This window comes from Paramisgurnus dabryanus, chromosome 1 (assembly GCF_030506205.2).
Source record: "Paramisgurnus dabryanus chromosome 1, PD_genome_1.1, whole genome shotgun sequence".
Lineage (NCBI taxonomy): Eukaryota > Metazoa > Chordata > Actinopteri > Cypriniformes > Cobitidae > Paramisgurnus > Paramisgurnus dabryanus.
Window position 1 is genome coordinate 56642272 of NC_133337.1, and position 20985 is coordinate 56663256.

The 20985-nt window shown below is 41.4% G+C and overlaps 1 protein-coding gene across 1 annotated transcript in view; it reads right to left on the reverse strand.

Annotated features, from left to right (window-relative positions):
* Positions 1 to 1158: 1158 nt before the first annotated feature.
* shisa9a (shisa family member 9a) overlaps positions 1159 to 20985 on the reverse strand; it is a 60534-nt gene continuing 40707 nt past the window's right edge. The window contains exons 3-4 of the mRNA XM_065242488.1: positions 15058 to 15186; positions 1159 to 2731 (exon numbers count right to left, since the gene is read on the reverse strand). Coding sequence (XP_065098560.1) covers positions 2328 to 2731; positions 15058 to 15186 — 533 coding nt within the window. The 3' untranslated portion in view covers positions 1159 to 2327. The remainder of the gene's footprint in view (positions 2732 to 15057; positions 15187 to 20985) is intronic.

Sequence of the window (20985 nt, forward strand, 5' to 3'; positions counted from 1 at the left end):
TTAAATAAATAAAATAAAACAAAAAACTCAAAAAGCTTTGCAGCAAGCTGCTTTACTTTATGTTTTATATTGTGGTCAACAATAATGCAGTTTTTAAAGAAATTCCTTAAGGTTAAAAAACATAATGAAAGTAACTATATGGACTTGGTCTGGCACCTCAGCATGTAAATCCAGCTGACCTCTTAGTGTCCTAATACAATCTGTTTATATATTGAACAAATATAAAGTAAGTTAAAATTGCCTGGTTGCCTTGAAGTTAATTCAACTTAAAAAATATTAGTTTAGGCACAACATTTTCAAACAAATCTTTTGTTTGAGTTAACTTTTATTTTTAAGTTGAAGCAACTCTTTTTACAGTGTATGCTCAACAGACCAGTACTGATTTATTTAACTAGGTCACTTTTACCCTCGATCCTAATTTGCCAAGCAGAACTTTGATTTCTGGAAGCTCAACAAGGCCCCCACAGAAACCGATTCATTCAATCGCTGTATCCATGCACCTGTTTAGAGGTGAATGTGTGCAGCTGAGGATTGGATTAGTTCACTTATGTGCCTGAATCAAATCAATCAGAGGCTTTTTCCTTTTCTGCTCCTCACATGGGACTTTCTCTGAATGCAAGAGATGAAAGATTTCCTGGCTATTTCTAACAAAACGCAGCAAGAGTCTTTGATGGACTACAGATCCAGCTATATTGGGAGATTTTCCGTTAAAAAAGGTTTAAAGTAATGTTTCGTTATATAATCTATACTTTATTCATGTATGCTTCTCTTTGCTTGAGGTGTAGTGCATGATGCAATAAAAACAGCAAAATAAATAAATGGGCAAAGGTAAGATGCCATGATGCAAAAACATGCAAGCCTGACTTTGCTTATTGTTTCACCATGACACGCACGCAACGTACGACAGAATAACTGAGAGGCGTGAGCCAGACTTTTCCACCAGACGAAGAAGCTGCCAGGATTCATCCCAGACAAGAGTTATTCCACATGATCTGGCTCCCCTGCACATTGCACAGGGGGGTTGATATTTCCAGGTTTACGCATTGCTGAATTAACTCAATTGAATACAAGAAAGTTCATCGACCTGTTTACGAAACTCTCACAATGCAACATTCTGTTAACATCAAAGACGGAGATGGAACACAAAAAAAGAGAATGTGGAAATAAAAAGCTCATTTTATTCCAGTACTTTTACTCCATTTTAAAGTACATCTGCATTACCGAAGCTAGAAATCCATTATATTATGACGAAGCAACAGAAACATTTTCTATCAAACTTACGGTTTAATAAAACCCAAAAGAAATTATGTTAAATTATAACTGAACACAGCAACTTTAACCAGCTACTTCTTGGCACAATGTACTTTATAGTGTGCATACACATACTGGCAATGGTATTTATATATATTTTTATAGTGTTTTCACTGTAAGTCTCATTTGTCTGGGTAATAAATGAATAAATAAAAAAAAAAAATGAACCTTCCATACGACACATTGTGAAAGTGCAAAAAGTCTTGCAAGAAATGTGGCCGATACACCTACTGATGTTAAGAAACGTCTTAACAAATATTTCAACATGCTCTTATGAGAGTACACGTAAGAAATTAATGCCAAATTTACGCAAAAATCAGACCAAACACATATTTCCAAAAATTGTTTTCAAAGATCAAGTACTGCCCGACACAAAATGTGCCTTGGTGTCCTTTTAACAGTGTTGCTTGCGTCATGACAATGCTACCTTGTTGGCGTTAAATATTTTGTATATGTGGCCACCTTCACTGATACTCTTTATATTTCAAGCTTTTAGTTGTTAGTTGCTTTATACTGTCCTGTTAAAGGCACAGCCTGAAACAAGTTCATTTGTTTTTCACTCCAGTGTTTTTATACCACTTATAAAAACAAGGTTCCTCATTAAATCAATATCTGCAACTGATGCATTTCCTGTGTATTATTTCACATCACCTTGTATTTTATACCAGCCATGCCAGCCCTTTAATATCTGGGATCAATAATGTGGAATGTTTCATTTCTGTTATGTCTCTTTATAGCCGTATAACTTTATTAGATCGTATTGCTATTTCTTGTTTGATGTTTTCTTATTCCAATTCTTTCCTTCTTTTGCTTTTAACCATGTCATTGACGAAATAAATCATTGTTAGCGTGTATACATTAGTGAAACATTTCCAAGTGTTCCTGGCCTCAGAGTCAGCTGATAATGTGCCAGTCATAATTTGACATGCTCACTTATGCCTCCAGTCCACTAGGGGCAGCGCAAAAAGTCATTTCACTTTCATCCCTCTGCTGTTTTCCTCAGGAAAGTCAGATTTTCACACAGTGACTTCTGTCTTACTGTTGGTTACAAAGTAGGGTTGCGTGGGTAAGTAATGATGACTGCGGGCAGTGTGTAGCTCATTAACCTGTTGTACCGTGCACAGCTTCCTCGTGCCATAGGTCTTGCGGCGACCCACCGTTTCTGTAGCCTCCCAGCTCCTCAGCATGCCCGGGTTTGCTATGGTATTTGAACTGTAGGCCATCGCAGGGTGGGCCACGTTGGGTTTACTGCTTTTGGGTTTCTGTCCATTTTGTTTCAGGCATGGGACCTCCGTGACGTAAGAGGCAGTGGGCTCGACATGCTCAATTCGTACCGGATGAAGGGGGAGCGTTCCCTTAGCTGCCAACTCAACCAGGTGACGGTGCTGCTTGTTGAGAAGGTCACCGTTGGCTTTATCCGCTAACAGCAAGAAAGGAAAAAGAATGAATTAGGATGCGGAGTGTGTGTGCAAAATCGTCATATTAATATAGGACTCACATCATGAGGACAGTTTAAATTTTCAGATTGTGAAGTTTAACTTGGTAAACTATGTAGATTATAATATAATCTAATATAATCAGCCCATTCTCATAAAGTGCGTAGAAATAGCATGCAGTGTGAAAAGTCGGGCAATACAAACGTCAAATTCCAATTTTGCGTGCAAATAATACGCCAGTCCTTCCCGTTCACTTAATACGCCACATCTTTACATGTGGTTCCCTTTCAGTCGGTCACTACGACGTCACGTCGTGACCGACGAATTGGGAACTCGCTTAGAGAGACCAATCTGCTTCGAATACTACTAAAACGCCAATGAACTTGGCATTGAGATATTTGCATAATGCTGGCGCCGCCCCGCCAGGTGCGTATATAAGCAGCAGGTGCAAATAAGGAAATTAGCTTTTTATCGCTTCGAAAGCCGGCAGTATCTGCTACTGAGAAGCTACTCTACTCTGGTGGGATTCGATTGCTGAAGTTGGTTGGACTAGCAGTACCACAGCGGACGCTTCGCTTAATTCCACGACTCTACATCTTTATTTTGTTTTGAGTTTAGTGTGTGCGTTGCCTTTCCCTGTGCGCATCATCAACTGAGCATCTGAGTGAATTTCCCTAAAAGAGTGATACGAGAGAGCTTTGTGCCTTGTTAAAGGCAGCCACTCTCTCGTATATCCGGACATCAGCGTCCTTTTCAGGATGGCTTTTCGTCCGTGCGATCTTGGGTGCGGCAAATACATGGGTCCGAAGGACGGTCACGAGCGTTGTCTTTCGTGTTTGGGCATCGAGCACGCAGAGGCAGCGTTCGCTGGGGGTAAGTGTTCTCACTGCGAGAACATGTCCCTTGTGGATTTGCGCAGACGGTTGTCTTTCCTCCGGGAAAAACGCAACCCTCGTCATGCGAGTGCTGAACGCCGCCACGGTGCGGCTGTGAAGCTCTCTAAGGACGACCTGCGCATCACTGTGCTGAGCCGAGCGGGGGATTCGTCCTCAGGCTCTCAGCCTCCTCATCCACAGCCGGTTGATGTGACGATGGAGACTTCAGCGTCGTGTTCTACGATGTCTCTAGAATCCATCGTGCCGCCCTCCGGGTCCACCGACGCCGCAGCATCCGAGGGTGGGCCTCCTCCCCCTGACGTGGACCCCGACGCCCTTCCTCCCTCTGGTCGGGTTGGGACGCCGGAGTTCGATCCAGAGATGGTGGCCGTGCTCGCTCGAGCGGCGGAGACCGTAGGGTTAGAGTGGGTTCCCCCCCCTCAGCCCGAACCGTCCCGCCTGGATGATTGGTTCTTTGGAGCTGCCCGGGTTTCACAACCCTCTCCACCGGTGCCTTTCTTCCCCGAGGTGCACGAGGAGCTGACTAGAACCTGGAAGTCGCCGTTTTCCACGAGATTACGGCCGTTTCAGCCCTCCCCCCTCACCTCCCTCACCAGCGGAGCCGCTAAGGGTTATACGGGGATCCCTCCCGTGGAGCGTGCTGTCGCGATGCAGCTGTGTCCGGCACACGCTCCCTCTTGGAAGGACCGCCCAACCCTCCCCTCTCGTGCCTGCAGACAGTCCTCCGGTTTAACGGGCGCTGCCCACCAGGCATGTGGAGAGGCGGCTTCAGCCCTGCACGCTATGGCGTTGCTGCAGGTTCACCAAGCGAAGGCCTTGAGGGATCTGCACGAGGGAGGACACGACTCGCCTGTCCTTTCGGAGCTCCGGGCTGCCACTGATCTGGCTCTTCGCGCTACGAAGGTGACAGCGCAGGCAATCGGTCGTGCCATGTCCACGATGGTGGTCCAGGAACGCCACTTATGGCTATGTCTGGCGGACATGTCGGATGCGGAGAAGAACAAGTTCTTGGACGCTCCAGTGTCCCAGGCTGGCCTATTCGGTGAGTCGGTGGAGTCCTTCGCCCAGCAGTTCTCCGCCGCCCAGAAGCAGACAGAGGCGATCGCTCAGATCATGCCCCGGCGCAAGCGACCTGCATCTCGCCCTCCAGCGCCGGCGGGCCCGTCTGCTCCTCGCCGAGGGCGCCCTGCGGCGGCTGCCTCCGCCCCCCCCACTAGAACATCTTCCAGGCCACGGAGGGGGAACAGCCGTCGACAGCCCGCCCCGCCCGCCCCACCCGCTTCCCGTGGTAAACGGAAATCGAAGCGGCCCTGAGACGGGCGACCTGGATTTGGATGGGATCACTCTACGGGAGACGGTGACGGCATCGCTCCCTCCACCGGTAGAGGGCCGGATGGAGAATCTTTGGTTTCGTTTTGTTTCTGTTCCGCCGGCTTCTCAGCCGGCACCCACAAAACCACAAAAAGAGTGCATTCCTATTCCTTCTCCAGGTCTCCAGAGGATCGAGAGAGATGTGAGCGGGCACTTACATGCTCTTCCTCCCTCTCCTCTATCGCCAGCGGGTGTTCTGAGGAGTTCCAGCTCTCCGCTGAGGAGACGGGACCACCAGCACCCTCTTCGGAGTCTGTGCTCTCCGCTGAGGAGACCAGACGACCGTCACCCTCAGCGGGCTCAGGTCAGTGTCACACACACACATACTGTAGATACTTATGCTGTCCCAGCAGACGTACCGGCAGTACCACCTGTCCCGCTCCGCCGCCCCCCCGCGGGTACCCCGGTAGTGCCGTTAATTCCCCTCGTACGGTCCCTGGGGGCTTGGCTTCAGCTTCCCAGCCCGTCTCGTTGGGTTTTACGCACTGTCCGCCTCGGTTACGAAATACAATTCAACCGGCACACACCCAAATTCTCGGGCATTCGTTTCACCACGGTGAAAGCGTCTGATGCACATGTACTGCGTGCAGAGGTCGAAGTCCTGCTGGCGAAGGACGCGATCGAGCCGGTCCCTCCAACCGAGATGAGATCGGGCTTCTACAGCCCGTATTTTATAGTACCCAAAAAGGGCGGGGGGTTACGACCGATCTTGGATTTGCGCGTTCTGAACAAATCTCTGCAGAGGAGGTCTTTCAGGATGATAACACCGAAGCAAATATTCAATTCAATTCGCCCCCAAGATTGGTTTGCGGCTATAGACCTGAAAGACGCGTACTTTCATGTGTCCATTCTCCCTCGTCACAGACCGTTTCTCCGGTTTGCATTCGAGGGACGGGCATACCAGTACAAAGTTTTACCGTTCGGGCTATCCCTCTCTCCCCGTGTGTTCACGAAAATAGTGGAGGCGGCGTTAAAACCCCTCAGAGAGAGCGGCGTTCGCATATTGGCTTACCTCGACGATTGGCTTATAATAGCGCATTCTCGACGGACGCTTTGCGAACACAGAGATTTAACGCTTCGGCATCTCGCCCGTTTGGGTCTTCGGGTCAACTGGGAAAAGAGCAAACTCTGCCCCACGCAGAGGATCTCTTTTCTCGGGATGGAACTGGACTCGATCGATTTATCGGCGCGTTTGACAGAAGAGCGCGTCCAGTCAATTCTGACTTGCCTCGGTTCATTCCGAGGGAAGAATGCGGTCCCGCTGAAACAATTTCAAAAGCTCCTGGGGCATATGGCAGCAGCAGCGGCCGTGACACCGCTCGGGCTGCTCCATATGAGACCGCTTCAGCGTTGGCTTCACGATCGAGTCCCGAGGAGAGCGTGGCGCGCCGGCATCCATCGTGTAACCATTACACCTGCGTGTCGCCTAACATTCCCCCCGTGGTCGGACCCCGCGTTTCTCAGGTCCGGTGTGTCCATGAGACAGATCGCTCGGCATGCTGTTGTACACACAGATGCGTCCGACACGGGCTGGGGTGCCACGTACGACGAGCTTACAGCTTCAGGGGTGTGGACAGCACCCCAGTTGCACTGGCATATCAATTGCCGAGAGTTGTGGGCAGTATATCTGGGACTTGTACGCTTCGCTACGGAGCTGCGAGGGAAGGATGTACTAGTACGCACCGACAACACTGCGACCGTTGCGTATATCAACCGTCAAGGCGGTTTGCGCTCCCGTCACCTGTCGCATCTCGCTCGTCATCTCCTCCTTTGGAGTCAGAAGCATCTGAGGTCCCTTCGTGCCATTCACATTCCGGGCTCGCTCAATACAGCAGCGGACGCGCTTTCTCGAGCTGCGCGCCCCGGCGAATGGCGACTCCACCCCCAGACGGTCCAGCTAATTTGGAAGAAGTTCGGTCGTGCGCAGATAGATCTGTTTGCGTCGCCGGACGATACCCACTGTCGCCTATTTTATTCACTAACCGAGGGCAGCCTCGGCGTGGACGCATTGGCACACAGCTGGCCTCGGGGGATGCGCAAATACGCATTCCCCCCAGTGAGCTTAATCGCACAGACACTGTGCAAGGTCAGGCAGGACGAGGAGAGCCTTTTACTGATCGCCCCATATTGGACGAGCAAGAATTGGTTTCCAGAGTTAATGCTCCTCGCGACAGCCCCTCCCTGGCGGATTCCCCTGAGGAAGGACCTTCTTTCTCAAGGAGGGGGCACATTATGGCACCCGCGCCCCGACCTGTGGGATCTCCATGTGTGGTCGTTGAGCGCGCGCAAGGTTTAGGTGATTTACCGCAAGCGGTATCTAACACAATCAACGCGGCACGAGCTCCGTCTACGAGACGGGCTTACGCGTTTAAATGGAACCTTTTCGTCACCTGGTGCTCTTCGCAACGCGAGGACCCCAGAGAGTGCCCTATTAACACCGTGCTTTTATATCTTCAACATAGGTTAGACGGTAGGCTGTCACCCTCCACCATTAAAGTTGATATCGCTGCTATTTCTGCTCATCACTCACTTATTAACGGCAGAACAGTTGGCCAGCATGATTTGGTTGTTAGATTTCTAAGAGGCGCTCGTAGGCTAAACCCCTCGCGCCCTCCTTCTATTCCTCCCTGGGACCTGTCCATGGTGCTGAAAGCCCTTCAGGCCCCCCCGTTCGAGCCTTCGCAGTCTGTGAGTCTGAAGCTTTTATCAATGAAAGCTCTGACCCTGCTAGCATTGGCCTCAGTGAAGAGAGTAGGGGATTTACATGCATTCTCTGTTGACGACTCGTGCCTTCAGTTTGGTCCTGCTGCCTCAAGCGTAACATTGAGGCCCAGACCAGGCTACGTGCCCAAAGTTCCCACTACTCCTTTCAGAGATCAAGTGGTGAGCTTGCAAGCGCTGCCTCCGGAGGACGCAGACCCAACCATGGCTTTGTTGTGCCCCGTACGCGCACTGCGACTCTACGTGGATCGCACGCAAAGCCTCAGGACCTCAGACCAGCTCTTTGTTTGTTATGGTGGCCAGCAGAAAGGGAAAGCTGTCACTAAGCAGAGGATGTCTCATTGGATAGTTGATACTATCGCCCTGGCTTATAATCTTCAGGGTATTCCTTGCCCCTTTAATTTGAGAGCGCACTCCACACGGAGCGTTGCCTCATCTTGGGCTCTAGCTCGTGGTTCCTCGCTAACAGACATCTGTAGAGCTGCTGGTTGGGCGACACCTAATACGTTCATTAGATTTTACAGTGTTCGTATTGAGCCTGTATCCTCTCGTGTTCTTTCCTCACCAGGGGGAGCACGGAGAACAGTCTCACAGGTCGGCTTGCAGCCTCCAACTGATGCTTCATAACTGTGTCAGTATGGAAGGCCTTCAGAACAAAAATGCGTAATGGTTTGAATTGTTCTTCCTCCGCTGCCTTGGCAGCCTTTGTTGCGGAGCATTGGCTGTCAGCCTTTCACTAGCTGTATCCTCGCGAACCTACGTGTCTGGCTCGGGCTCCACATTGTGTCCCACCGGGTTCCTTTGTGAGTATTTTTCCGTGGGGTTAATCCTACCAGCCCACGTTTCCCTTAGCAGAGCACTGCTTTGCTTACACAGCCACGGCTGTCTTTATTTCTCAACTACGGTTGACTTTCGCCCACCATTAACCCTTAAGACGGGTGGTGGCTTCCGCAGCGTTCCTATCCCGCTCAGGTAGGGCGCTTCCCAGTCGCTGGCACTTCTGTGGGGTTAAAGGAACATCTAGTGCCCGGCCTTCTGCCTTAAAACCTACCTCCTCCTCCTTAAGTGGAACCGGAGGGCTTTTACGCAGTCACTGGAAGAGGTCAGCCCCTAGTGGCGTTTTGATAGGGATTCCCAATTCGTCGGTCACGACGTGACGTCGTAGTGACCGACTGAAAGGGAACGTCTCGGTTACGGATGTAACCCTCGTTCCCTGAAGGAGGGAACGGAGACGTCACGTCCCGTCGCCACAGGTGCTGCCACCTGCTGTTACGGCCGGTCACACTTTCCGGCTTTCTCAGCGAAAAAGAAGCTAATTTCCTTATTTGCACCTGCTGCTTATATACGCACCTGGCGAGGCGGCGCCAGCATTATGCAAATATCTCAATGCCAAGTTCATTGGCGTTTTAGTAGTATTCGAAGCAGATTGGTCTCTCTAAGCGAGTTCCCAATTCGTCGGTCACGACGTGACGTCTCCGTTCCCTCCTTCAGGGAACGAGGGTTACATCCGTAACCGAGACGTTTTATTATCTTGGTTTCTCAGTTCTTTTTCTGTTTTTTAAACCATTGTCACTTGGGTTTGGGGTTAGATTTGGGATTTGATTAAGGATGTCATTTAATATAAAGGTTTCTCCATGTTTTGTCTATTTTTAAACCATAGTCGCTTAGAGTTGGGGTTAGAATTGGGGTTTGTGTTGGGATGTCATTTTATGTAACAAAAAGTTGTTCTAAACCCAACCCTGACAATAGTAAAAAACAGAAAAAAGAAAAAACAATGCATAAAACGACACAAAAAGATGCGGCATATTAAAGGTGCTGTGTATAACTTTTAGTGCCGTTTAGTGGTGAGATTGCACATTGCAAGCAACAGCTCACCCCTGAATTTCAAAACAATCAACGACAATCAAGTCTTTGACAATGTAGGGACAAAACGCGCTCTTTAGAACAGTTTGTCCGTTTAGGGTTACTGTAGAAACATGACGGCGACTTTGATGTAAGGGGACCTGCGGCGTATTGAGATAAAAACGTCTTATTGTGAGGTACCTGTAATAAAAACAATACAGTTAGTTTTGAAAGGTCTTTATAGACTACTGATAAAATAATTTATTATATTGCATTTCTGTCAAGAGATCCTTTTAAAAGTTACACAACGCACCTTAAAGTGAACGGGAAGGACTGGTGTATTACGCAAAATTGAAAATTGGTGTATGTATTGCGCAGTGGCGGCCGGTGACTTCTTTTTTCGAGGGCGAAAACATGTATGTAGTGTGGTTCGTAATTTCAAAATGTGTTCTGCGCGTCCAGTGATCCTATGTGCATCAAGTGTCTTTTCAAAATAAGTGCCTGCTGCAGATGCGTCTAAAGGGTTTATGATAAAAGCAGCCCAGTCACATGAAATTACGTACCTATAGTCACATAATTTTTTTATTCTTTTTTGTGATACTGTCACGAATTTCCGCTTTTTTCGTGATCATATCACACATTTCTGTTTATGTGTCATTGTCACGTATTGGTTACTCAACTGTTTTGTCCTAATTTCTTACCATTTTCGCTTCGGTTTTGGGTTAGATTTACATAAAATGACATCCTTACCCAAACCCAACTCTAACCCTAACGTCAGGCGACAATGGTTTAAAATTTAGAAAATATTTAAAACAAATCTGACAAAAACAGTATAAACCAATACTTAAAGTGACATCCTAATGCAAACACCAAATTTTACCCCTTAACCGAAGCGAAAATGGTTTGAAAATAGGTAAAAGCAGTTGAGTAACCAATACGTGACAATGACACATAAACAGAAATTCGTGATACGATTCCGAAAAAACGCGGAAATTCGTGACAATATCACGAAAAAGAATAAAAAATTATGTGACTATAGGTACGTAATTTCGTGAGACTGGGTAGGATAACAGAGACGGTCACGTTTGCCAGATACTCATATAATCTCATGCGTAATCAGAGTTTACTGTTAAGAGAGTGTCTTATGTGTATTTTGTGAACATGAGTGTCTCTTTTATCATAAACGGTTTTAACGCGTGTGCAGCACACACTTATTTTGACAAAACACGTGATGCACATGGTTCACATGACAACAAACACATATTTTGAAAACATGAGCAACAAACATGACACATATTTTAAATTTGCGCCCCTGCGTGCTATTTACACGCAAACCATGAGAATGATAACATAACATAACATTGAAAATGACCCATTTAAATTATTTTGGGTATAACCTTCAATGACTGTTTCTACAAAGAGCAGAATCTGTGGGCAGCGCAGTATGGCCCATTGTGTTGCAGTGAAACTAAAATACTGTCCTTTTACCAGGTGATTCATGGTTTCAGGATGAATCATTACTCTTAGGGTACTGGGTATCCTAGTGTGACTTCCTCAGTGTGCTTTTGATGGTTGCTTGCTTTGACGACCTTGGAGATAAACTTTTCACGCTTAAAACGAGTTGGGTCTGCGGCGTGATGATAAATCTTATTTTTCGCTCCTCTGCCCCTGTGGGACTGAAGTGAGACGTCGAGCGCTGCAGACATTTTTGCGCTGGTGCACAGCCCGTCGTATCAGATACACAGATCATCACAACAGACAGGTAAATCAATTACAGTGCTCAGGAGTGCATATCCTCAGGAGTCATAATCAAGATGAAGCTGAGGTTTTGTATTTGATACCCCAGGACAGAGTTCAAATATCTATCAGCTTGTTTCTCCAAACATGGAGTTATTGTCAAATGGTATCTCAAAGGGACGGGGGATATTTGGGTGCGGCCCTTAATAAGTTAGCACCACTTCCCTATACAGGGTGGAAATCCAATTATGTGACCTTAAAGATGTATTTGGGAACTGAGAGAGAAGTATCGACAGGTAGAGTTGGGACTTCTCAGCTGTAAGGATAAGAAATCAGGGAGGCAATTAAACAGGGAAGAAATAACCAGGCCACCAGAGGGTCTTCCCGTTTTTCCTCTGCTCAATAATCTCATAATATGTCATTCATGATGATGTGAAATTATAGCATTTACTGTAGATCACCTGGTAAGGACAGGGATATTAAACTTAGTGTACCCAAAATGAAAATTTTGTCTTTGTTTACTCAATTTGTTTCAAACCTGTATAAATTTCTTTGTTCTGCTGAACACAAAAAAACAATATTTGTAACCAAATGAAGTTTATTTACCTAAGTTCGGGAGAAGCATGGTCATGTGATCCAACCAATCAGTTCAAAGAGGTGCCTATAAATGGCAGTCCCTCACCTCTGTCCCGTGACAGATTTTTTGCAGCATCCCTCCTATACCCCATTACCTCACTCTCATCTAGATTAATTTATCACAGTTAAAGAGAGGGGAGTACTCTGGGTTCGGGCTAAAATTCAGAGCTCGGAGCCCTCTCCTCGGACAGCACGGCAAATATGCTTTATCTCATTCCCTATCGATTACATGTTAATGCGAACTCGTGAAATAGTTTTGGAGCACCATACTTTAAAGTCAGTGATGCTGCTGTTTTCTACTTGATTAAAATATCTTCCTTTGTGTTCAGCAAAACACAGACATTTGTGCAGGTTTGTAACAACCCGAGGTTAAGTAAATGTTAACAAATATTTTTCTTTTTGTGTGAACTATCCCTTTAAGGTGACTTCACATTATACAGTAAATTACATGCATCAGTCATTTGCATTACGTAATCTCACTGACATCACAGTCAAACCACTGCATAATATTTATACATTTACCATATTTTTGTCAATGTATGTGATTACAGGAATTATAACACTTTGGAATGCTTGATTCTGATTGGTCAATGGCAACACTGCAATGTATTTTTATTCCCAGATACTGTGCGCCAAATACTTACAAATAAATTAAATATAAATATGCAGAATTAACAATATATGTAATTATACAGATTACATTAAATTTTTTGAGTCATGGATCGACAGCCTGATCTCACAAAAAATCTTTCATATTTTATGAGTTGGATCATTCGTATTAATTCAAGTTAATCGTACAAGATCGTACGACCCCTCCAACATCAAAGGGGTCAAGGCAAATCGTACCAAAACTTACAAATGCCGTCGTTTGAATTAATACAAATTAGCCAACTCGTAAAATACGTAAAAATTCTCATGATATAGCAGTGGGATTGAATAATAGTCGGATTGTCAGATCAGCAAAAAAATAGAAATAAGGAAAATAAAATATGGAATATTTTTATCACATGTATATAAAAATAATAAAGTTAAAAATAAAGTATGACAGTAGTATTTATGAACAGAAATAGAATAAAGTGAACTCTTTTCTTCATTCTATAAATTAAATATAATAATTTTTTTTAAAGCTGCAGAAGTGATTTTCCTTTGTTTCTGTTGTTTAATTAACATACTGTAAGGACACAAACATAAGCAGGTTTTTTGAGGGTACTGCTACTTTAAGACAGAATAAGCTCGGATCCTGTTTGTGTTCACTTTAAGACATAACTGACTGTTTTTATGAGAAACCTTGCCAAGATTGTGGTATTTCGAGATAATTTTGTGTGTATGTGTCCTGTAAAGCACAGGGAGATTCTGTGTTTGCATGCTTTTTGAAACGCGCATCTCTGTGCTTATGAGCGTGTGTCCATTTAAAGGAATAGTCAATTTTCTTAAAAGAAAAATCCAGATAATTTACTCACCACCATGTCATCCAAAATGTTGATGTCTTTCTTTGTTCAGTCGAGAAGAAATTATGCTTTTTGAGGAAAACATTGCAGGATTTTTCTCATTTTAATGGACTTTAATGGACACCAACACTTAACACTTAACTCAACACGTAACAGTTTTTTTTCAACGGAGCTTCAAAGGACTATAAACGATCCCAAACGAGGCATTAGGGTCTTTTCTAGCGAAACGATTGTCATTTTTGAAAAGAAAAATAAATATGCAATTTTAAACCACAACTTCTCGTCTAGATCCAGTCCTGAAAGCGTCAGCGTGACCTCACGCAATACGTCATGACATCAAGAGGTCACAGAGGACGAACGCGAAACTTCGCACACAGTGTTTACAAGTTTCTTGGAAGAGGAGCGTTCTGACGTTGTTGTATGTCAACTGATAGTAATTAATGTCTTTGTGTGAGTTTATTGTTTACAATGGTCCGCAAATGTGCGTTTTATATATGTAACACGTGACCTCCCTACGTCAATACGCATTTACGTTAGGTCACGCTGGACCGGATCTAGACAAGAAATTGTGGTTTAAAAGTGTATATTTGTTATTTTTATTGTCAAAAATCTAAATCGTTTCGCTAGATAAGACCCTTATGCCTCGTTTGGGATCGTTTATAGTCCTTTGAAACTCCGTTGTTGAGTTAAGTGTTAAGTGTTGGTGTCCATTAAAGTCCATTAAAATGAGAAAAATCCTGCAATGTTTTCCTCAAAAAACATAATTTCTTCTCGACTGAACAAAGAAAGACATCAACATTTTGGATGACATGGTGGTGAGTAAATTATCTGGATTTTTCTTTTAAGAAAATTGACTAATCCTTTAAGTATGTGTGTGCGTATGTGTGCACAGAAATAAGTTTACTTTAACATGAATGTTAAAATTTGCAAGGTTTAGAAACACATGCAAATGATAAACATTCTGTATAAATAGTTATTTATTTCTGAATGATGCATATTTGAGCCATTATTATTAAAGAGATTATTATAATTTATGCATGATTTCTTTTGCTTGTAGGATATTTTGTGTTTCTTTTGACAAGAAATGACTTTTTGACATTTCTTACAAATAAGCTAATTACATATCAAATAAATATTTTGTGACTATATAATATATATACAGTATACAGGTATTTACTCATGTGTCAAGCAGCCGTGTTACTGTATAAACAGATTAATGCACAGCCAGCCGGTTGTTAATTTAGAAACCATGACATGCAGTACATGAAAAGTTATAGAAAACCTGTCTTTTAAAAACATGAAACTTTTTTCTAATAAAAACTTTTTTCTTATCATCCCAAATATTTCTTTACCAAACTCTTGGGTATAGCCACAACAGATGGTCCTTTTTTTTCTGCTGGGCTGTAAAAGCTAATGAGATATTCCTGAAAAGTCGCAAGTGAGTTAGTTTCTCCTTCACTAGAGAGAAAGAGATAATAATACAGTTTTCCCTTTTCAAAACCTCTTTTTCTGAAAAACATTAATCATCTCGAAAAAATTCAGCAGTAAATGCTATGTTCAATAAGTGGAATAATTTATGAGTTTAGCACAGAAAAGATCCATATGAGTATAACACTGACATCCTATACAGTAAATGATCATTCAACTGTGTATTCTTACCCACAGCCTTTAGCGAAGCATATTTGTTGACTTCTTTTGCTGGATGTTGTTGTTGTTCGTAGACATGAGACAGCTGACTGAGAGCTGGATACGGGCGAGTTTGCATCATGTTGCTTATCTGCCCACCTTCTGCAAACAAAACAAAATTATGTTAAACTTGCTTGTTATTATTTTTCTCTTAATCTACAGCATTGTCTTTGTTGTCCCTAATAACTTGTCTCGCCTTTCTGCTGACTAACGGTACTGTGGATTTTTATTTCCATAAAGGGGAGAAAGATTCACATATTTAGCAGACACATTCAGTCAAATAGAGCCACTGTTAGCATTGCTGGTAACACTAAAGGCATTTCAACACCTCAAGGCTGTCTGCGGCAATGGGCTGAGCATTGACATATTACAAAAAGCGCTTTGTGTGACTTGAGTTTGAGTCCCTTGGTCCTTTCTTGACGACTCACCCTGCATGATTTCCTTTTGTCTCCCCACTGTCCTATCCAATAATAACTGATCCAAAACACATTAAAAGGGACAAATCATAAAAATCTGACTTTTTTCATGTTTAAGTGCTATACATTAAGTGCTTCTATCAACCTAGAAAATGTGTAAAAGAACAACCAGTAACTTAGTTTTGGTAAACCATTTTCCCAAGAATGTGAAAAAATAGCTAATTGAAATCTGGCTCCCCTTGTGATGTCAGAAGGGGATATTATTATTATTAGCTCATTTACATTTTAAAGGACACACCCAAAAACAGCACATATTTGCTCACACCTACAAAGTGGCAATTTTAACATGCTATAATAAATTATCTATATGGTATTTTGAGCCAGAACTTTACTTATGTACTCTAGGACACCAAGATTTATTTGACATTTTAAAAAAGTCTTGTGAAATGTCTCCTTTAATGCTTTTACACAGTTTGTGTAGCTTACTTGGTAGAGCATTTCTTTAACAGCACAAAAGTCATTGGTTTGACTCCAATATAACACACATACTGAAAATGCATATAATGATTAAAGTGTTTGCCGAATGCATAAATGAAATTGGCAACTTTATCTACGTGGTTCATGAAAAGAACATAAGGAAGTGGAATCTGACTGAATGACTCTGATATTAATAAGCCTTTTTGATTCATGTGTTCGGCAAATGTCACAACTGGTAATAATCGCCCTCCTATGAAGTGACAGACACAGAATAAGCAATGATATGTATATAAAAGCGGTCCCATTGATTTTCTCCCATTGCTCCCTCTGGTTCATAGAGATGAATAGTCATTGGTGAATGACGATCAAAGAGGTGTAACCTGCGTAGCAGCGCTGTCAGCGCAGAGCTCCTGTTGTGACTAATGAATCACTTAGCCCTGCAGCAGGGCTGCTGACACCCGTCTGTACTGAGTGCCATGCAATGAGTCACATCATAGCAGACAGCACACAGATTAGTGCTCAACTGCGCTTCGGGAAAACACTATAGATTACTGTACTTTATGCTCATTAGTAATTCGTTTTTTTGCTGGATTTCTGCAAATATGATACATTTTTTCACTCTGATTTGCCAAAACAGGTGGAAAGTTATTTTCATTGGTTCTATAGAAGTACATCAGACTGTGTATATAGAGTTATGTATTGTTCAAAACTAGATGCATGGAAAGGAAATTGAAAATCATTAGAAAAAAAACTTGCAAATAGGGGTTATTATTTTGTTTCTGTTTGCAAAACTTCTTGTCTTGATTGATGTATGTCAATTCTTGAAATACAAAACTTTTCTTTCCCTTTAGAATAAAAAAAAAATAAAACTTCTAGACCTTTGTTCCTAGACATCAATGAGATTAAAATGAGAGCAACTAACAACTTTTGCTTACTGTAATTCTTATACATTATGTGTCAGATATTTTTAGAAGGATATCCAGAAATCTCACAAATGGATTTAGAGTTTTAGAAAAGATTTCAACAATGTCACAAACTGAAGCGGTTAACTGGCACTGTCCCATAATCAGGACACCCAAGTTTACTCCAATATTTTTCATGTAAATGTTAATATGTCACGACAAACTATATATTGTTGGAAAGGTCTAAGAATGTAGTTTTTATATTTTTAAACCTTTTAGCAGTAATAATAATGCAGTGTCTGTAATTTATTAATTTGTGACAAGATGCAGCAAACCTCACAGCAACACAAACCTCATTATTTTTATATTTTTATCTATAATAATAATAATAATAATAATATTTACTGCATTATTTGTATTTATTAAACCTGTTATAACAATTTTTCCTTAAAATTTATATTTAAACCTTCAGACACTTCCGTAAAAACTTTAAAGTGTCTTCTTAACAAAACAAAAAATGTTAGAGTTATCTTAATTTGAAGGGGTACATCACCATTTCAAAAAGAACAGCAGGTAAAGGGTTAAATTAGCCCTTTCTGCAATCAGATGTCAATATTATTGAAGATGTCAATACAAAATTTTAAATGTATATTTTGTATATGACATTTCTTATCATAATTACACAAATCCAGATTATTTTATGTAAGGATAAATCCAGATGTATATTAATATTAAACTTTTCATCAAAATTTTAAGAAAATCCAGATTATTTTATGTAAATATAAATTCAGATTTATAAGAAACTTTTTTATATGAAAATTACACAAATCCAGCAATAACATTTCCTTGCATAATCTTACCTTCAAAGTTGCTTCATTTAGTTTTACGTACCTCAGAATTCATGTTACACATAAATTTGTGGATCTTTTTAAAGCCAATTTAACTCCTCTGTTGCTTCAAATTAAAGAGGATTTGGTCTATTAGATGGTCTATTTTGAATCTTTCTTAAAAAAATTATAATTTTATGTGTTCCTTTGTTTGTCTGGATTGTGTTTTTACTCTGTTTTATTTGTTTTACAGCACTTTGGTTGCAACTTCTGTTGTTTTTAGATGTGCTTTTATAAACTTTAGCTGCTTGAATTAATGCTGTGAAGATGTCTGTTGTCCGTTATATGTGTTTCAATGCATGCATATTTTTGTTACTCTGAAATTCTTTCGTGATTTGTAAGCTAAGATATTAGACTTCATTTGAAATGAAAAAGACCCTGAGATTACGGAAAGAGTATTTACAGAGACCCAGGTCACTTAAGGATTTGGCGTTACATAACCTGAGGTTTTATTATTGGGCCACCAATGTTAAAGTTGTAAAATATTGGCTTTAATATAGGAACTTAGATTTTCTCCCAGCATGGCTTATGATTGAAGCAAATTTCACTAAGCTGGCCTCATTAAATTCCTTAGTGCATTCCCCCATCCTGTCTTCTACAGTACTTCACATTTCTCTAAGATTGTGATAGTTAAGACCACTCTTAAAATTTGGGCTTAATTTAAGCGTTTCTTTGGTTTAAAGTCATAGTCAATCCAGGCCCCAATAGCCGCTAATCATGTTTTTCCTCCCTCCCTGGTGGACAATGCTTTTCTGTTTTGGTCCAGTTGTGGCATTAAGACATTTCAAGACCTATACATTGATGGTACATTTGCATCTTTTCAACAGCTTATGGAAAAATTGTCTCTTTCGAAGCAGCATTTCTTCAGAAATTTACAGATTTGTAGTTTACCCAAAATACATCCTTTCCTCCAGAATTTCCTCTTCTGCCTAATGATATTCCTCTGAACAGATTTACCACTCCAGTTCACTCAGTAAAAGGTTTAATGTCACAAATTTATATTCAAATTTATAGTCTTTGTCCAGAGACTTTGGACACCATTACGGCTCTTTGGCAAGAGGATTTGGAGAAGGTGTTATCAGAGGAAGAGATCCTCAGTAGGGTGCATAAATCGTCTATTTGTGCCAGACATGCGCTGATTCAATGTAAAGTTGTTCACCAAATCTACTTTACAAAAGCTAGATTAGCTGAAATATATCAAGGTGTATCTCCTTGTGACAGATGTGGTCTAACTCCCGCAAATCTATGTTTTGGTTCTGTCCTTCACTATGTAATTATTGAAATAACATTTTTGAAACCTTATCTTTTACTATAAAAGAGAAAATTGAACCAAAGGCTTTAACAGCAATTTTGGAATCTGCCCCTCACTACCTACTCTTTTAAATTTTTAAAAAGATGCAATTGCCTTTGCAACCTTAATTGCTAGGCGACTAATATTGCTCAGTTGGAAAGCTAAAATCCCCCCTTCACACACACTCGCTGGCTATCAGATGTTTTGTATTTCCTTAAATAACAAAAAAGAAAAGATTCTCCCTCAAGAAATGTTCGAATAACTTTAGAAAAATAAGGGCTTCATTTTTCCATTTCATTAAAGAGATTAAGTTGCATTCTGTCCAAATAAGAATAGACAGATATGGTTGGTGAGGAGTAAGAATTTGTTTATGATTTTGGTATTTTGAATGAGTTGGTAACACTTTACAATATGGTTCATTAGTAGTGATGCACCGATGTATCGGCCGCCAATATTTATCGGCCGATTTTTGATGAATTTGAAACCATCGGCATATAGGCAATAGCACGAGAAAGGCCGATACCGATTGTTTATTAATTAACTGCATAAAGAAATCCATTATATGTAAAAAATGAGTTAATGTTGTTAATAAAATAAATGCTGAATGGCAAAAACCACCTTTGAAGGTTGTCATGTTGTCTTATTATATTTGTTTTAGCTTAATTTGTCTTATTATGTTGGTAAGTTGAATGTTAATTAGATCCAATCCGTGTTCAGGTAAAAATAATTTGATGCAGAAATAAACTAGCTAATAGACCAACTGTATACAAGTGTTTAATATCGGTATCGGCCAGAAGTTGTCTGTTTAAATCGGTATCGGTATCGGCCCAAAAAAATCCTATCAGTGCATCCCTATTCATTAGTTAACATTAGATAATGTATTACCTAACATGAACAAACCATGAGCAATACATGTGTTACAGTATAGAAATAATGCTTTTAATTGTTTGTTCATGTTAGTTTACGGTGCATTAACTAACATTGCAAGATTTTAATAAAGTATTAGTAATTGTTGAAATTAACATTAACAAAGATTAATAAGTGCTGTATATGTGCAGTTCATTATTTGTTTATGTTAACTAATTAGTTAACTAATGTTAACTAATGAACCTTATTGTAAAGTGTTGCCAATGAGTTAAACTTAATGGACCCCATACTTTAGGGAATAAAGCTTTTTGGGGGTGTTTTAAAGTTTCCTTTTCTTTATATACACTGTATAGAATAAAAAATATATAGCTTGATGTTTGTTCTGTATTAATGTGTTATGGTTTATATCTTAAAATTTTATGTATACTTGTACCTTCTGTCTATATAAAGAACCCTCTGATTCAATAAGATATCAATAAATAAAGAATGGGAACAAATTCATAAATCCACAACTTTTATGTAACTATAAATCCAGATTTATTTAATTATATAAAATGTTATATGAAACTTCTCAATATTACACAAATCCAGAATATTTGATGTGTATATAATGTACTCTTTTAAAGAGACACTCCACTTTTTTTCAAATATGCTCATTTTCCAGCTCCCCCACTCTAAAAACAAATGGTGCTAAATAGCACTAAATGTGTTTCTTGGCTGTAATCATAGAGGAACCATTTTTTAGTGCTATATAGTACCTATGAAGCACCTATGAAGAACCATACGGGGGTCATAGAGCACCACTAGAGCACCATATGGTTATATGGCACATTAAATGGTTCCTCTATAACAGGAGTGGGGAACCCTGGGTCCTGGAGGGTCACTGTCCTGCAGAGTTTAGTTCCAACCCTAATAAAACACACCTGAATTTCATTTCCAAGTAATCCTGAAGACTTTAATTAGATTTTTCAGTTGTGTTTAATTAGGGTTGGAACTAAACTCTGCAGGACAGTGGCCCTCCAGGACCAGGGTTCCCCACCCCTGCTCTATAATTATGAGCC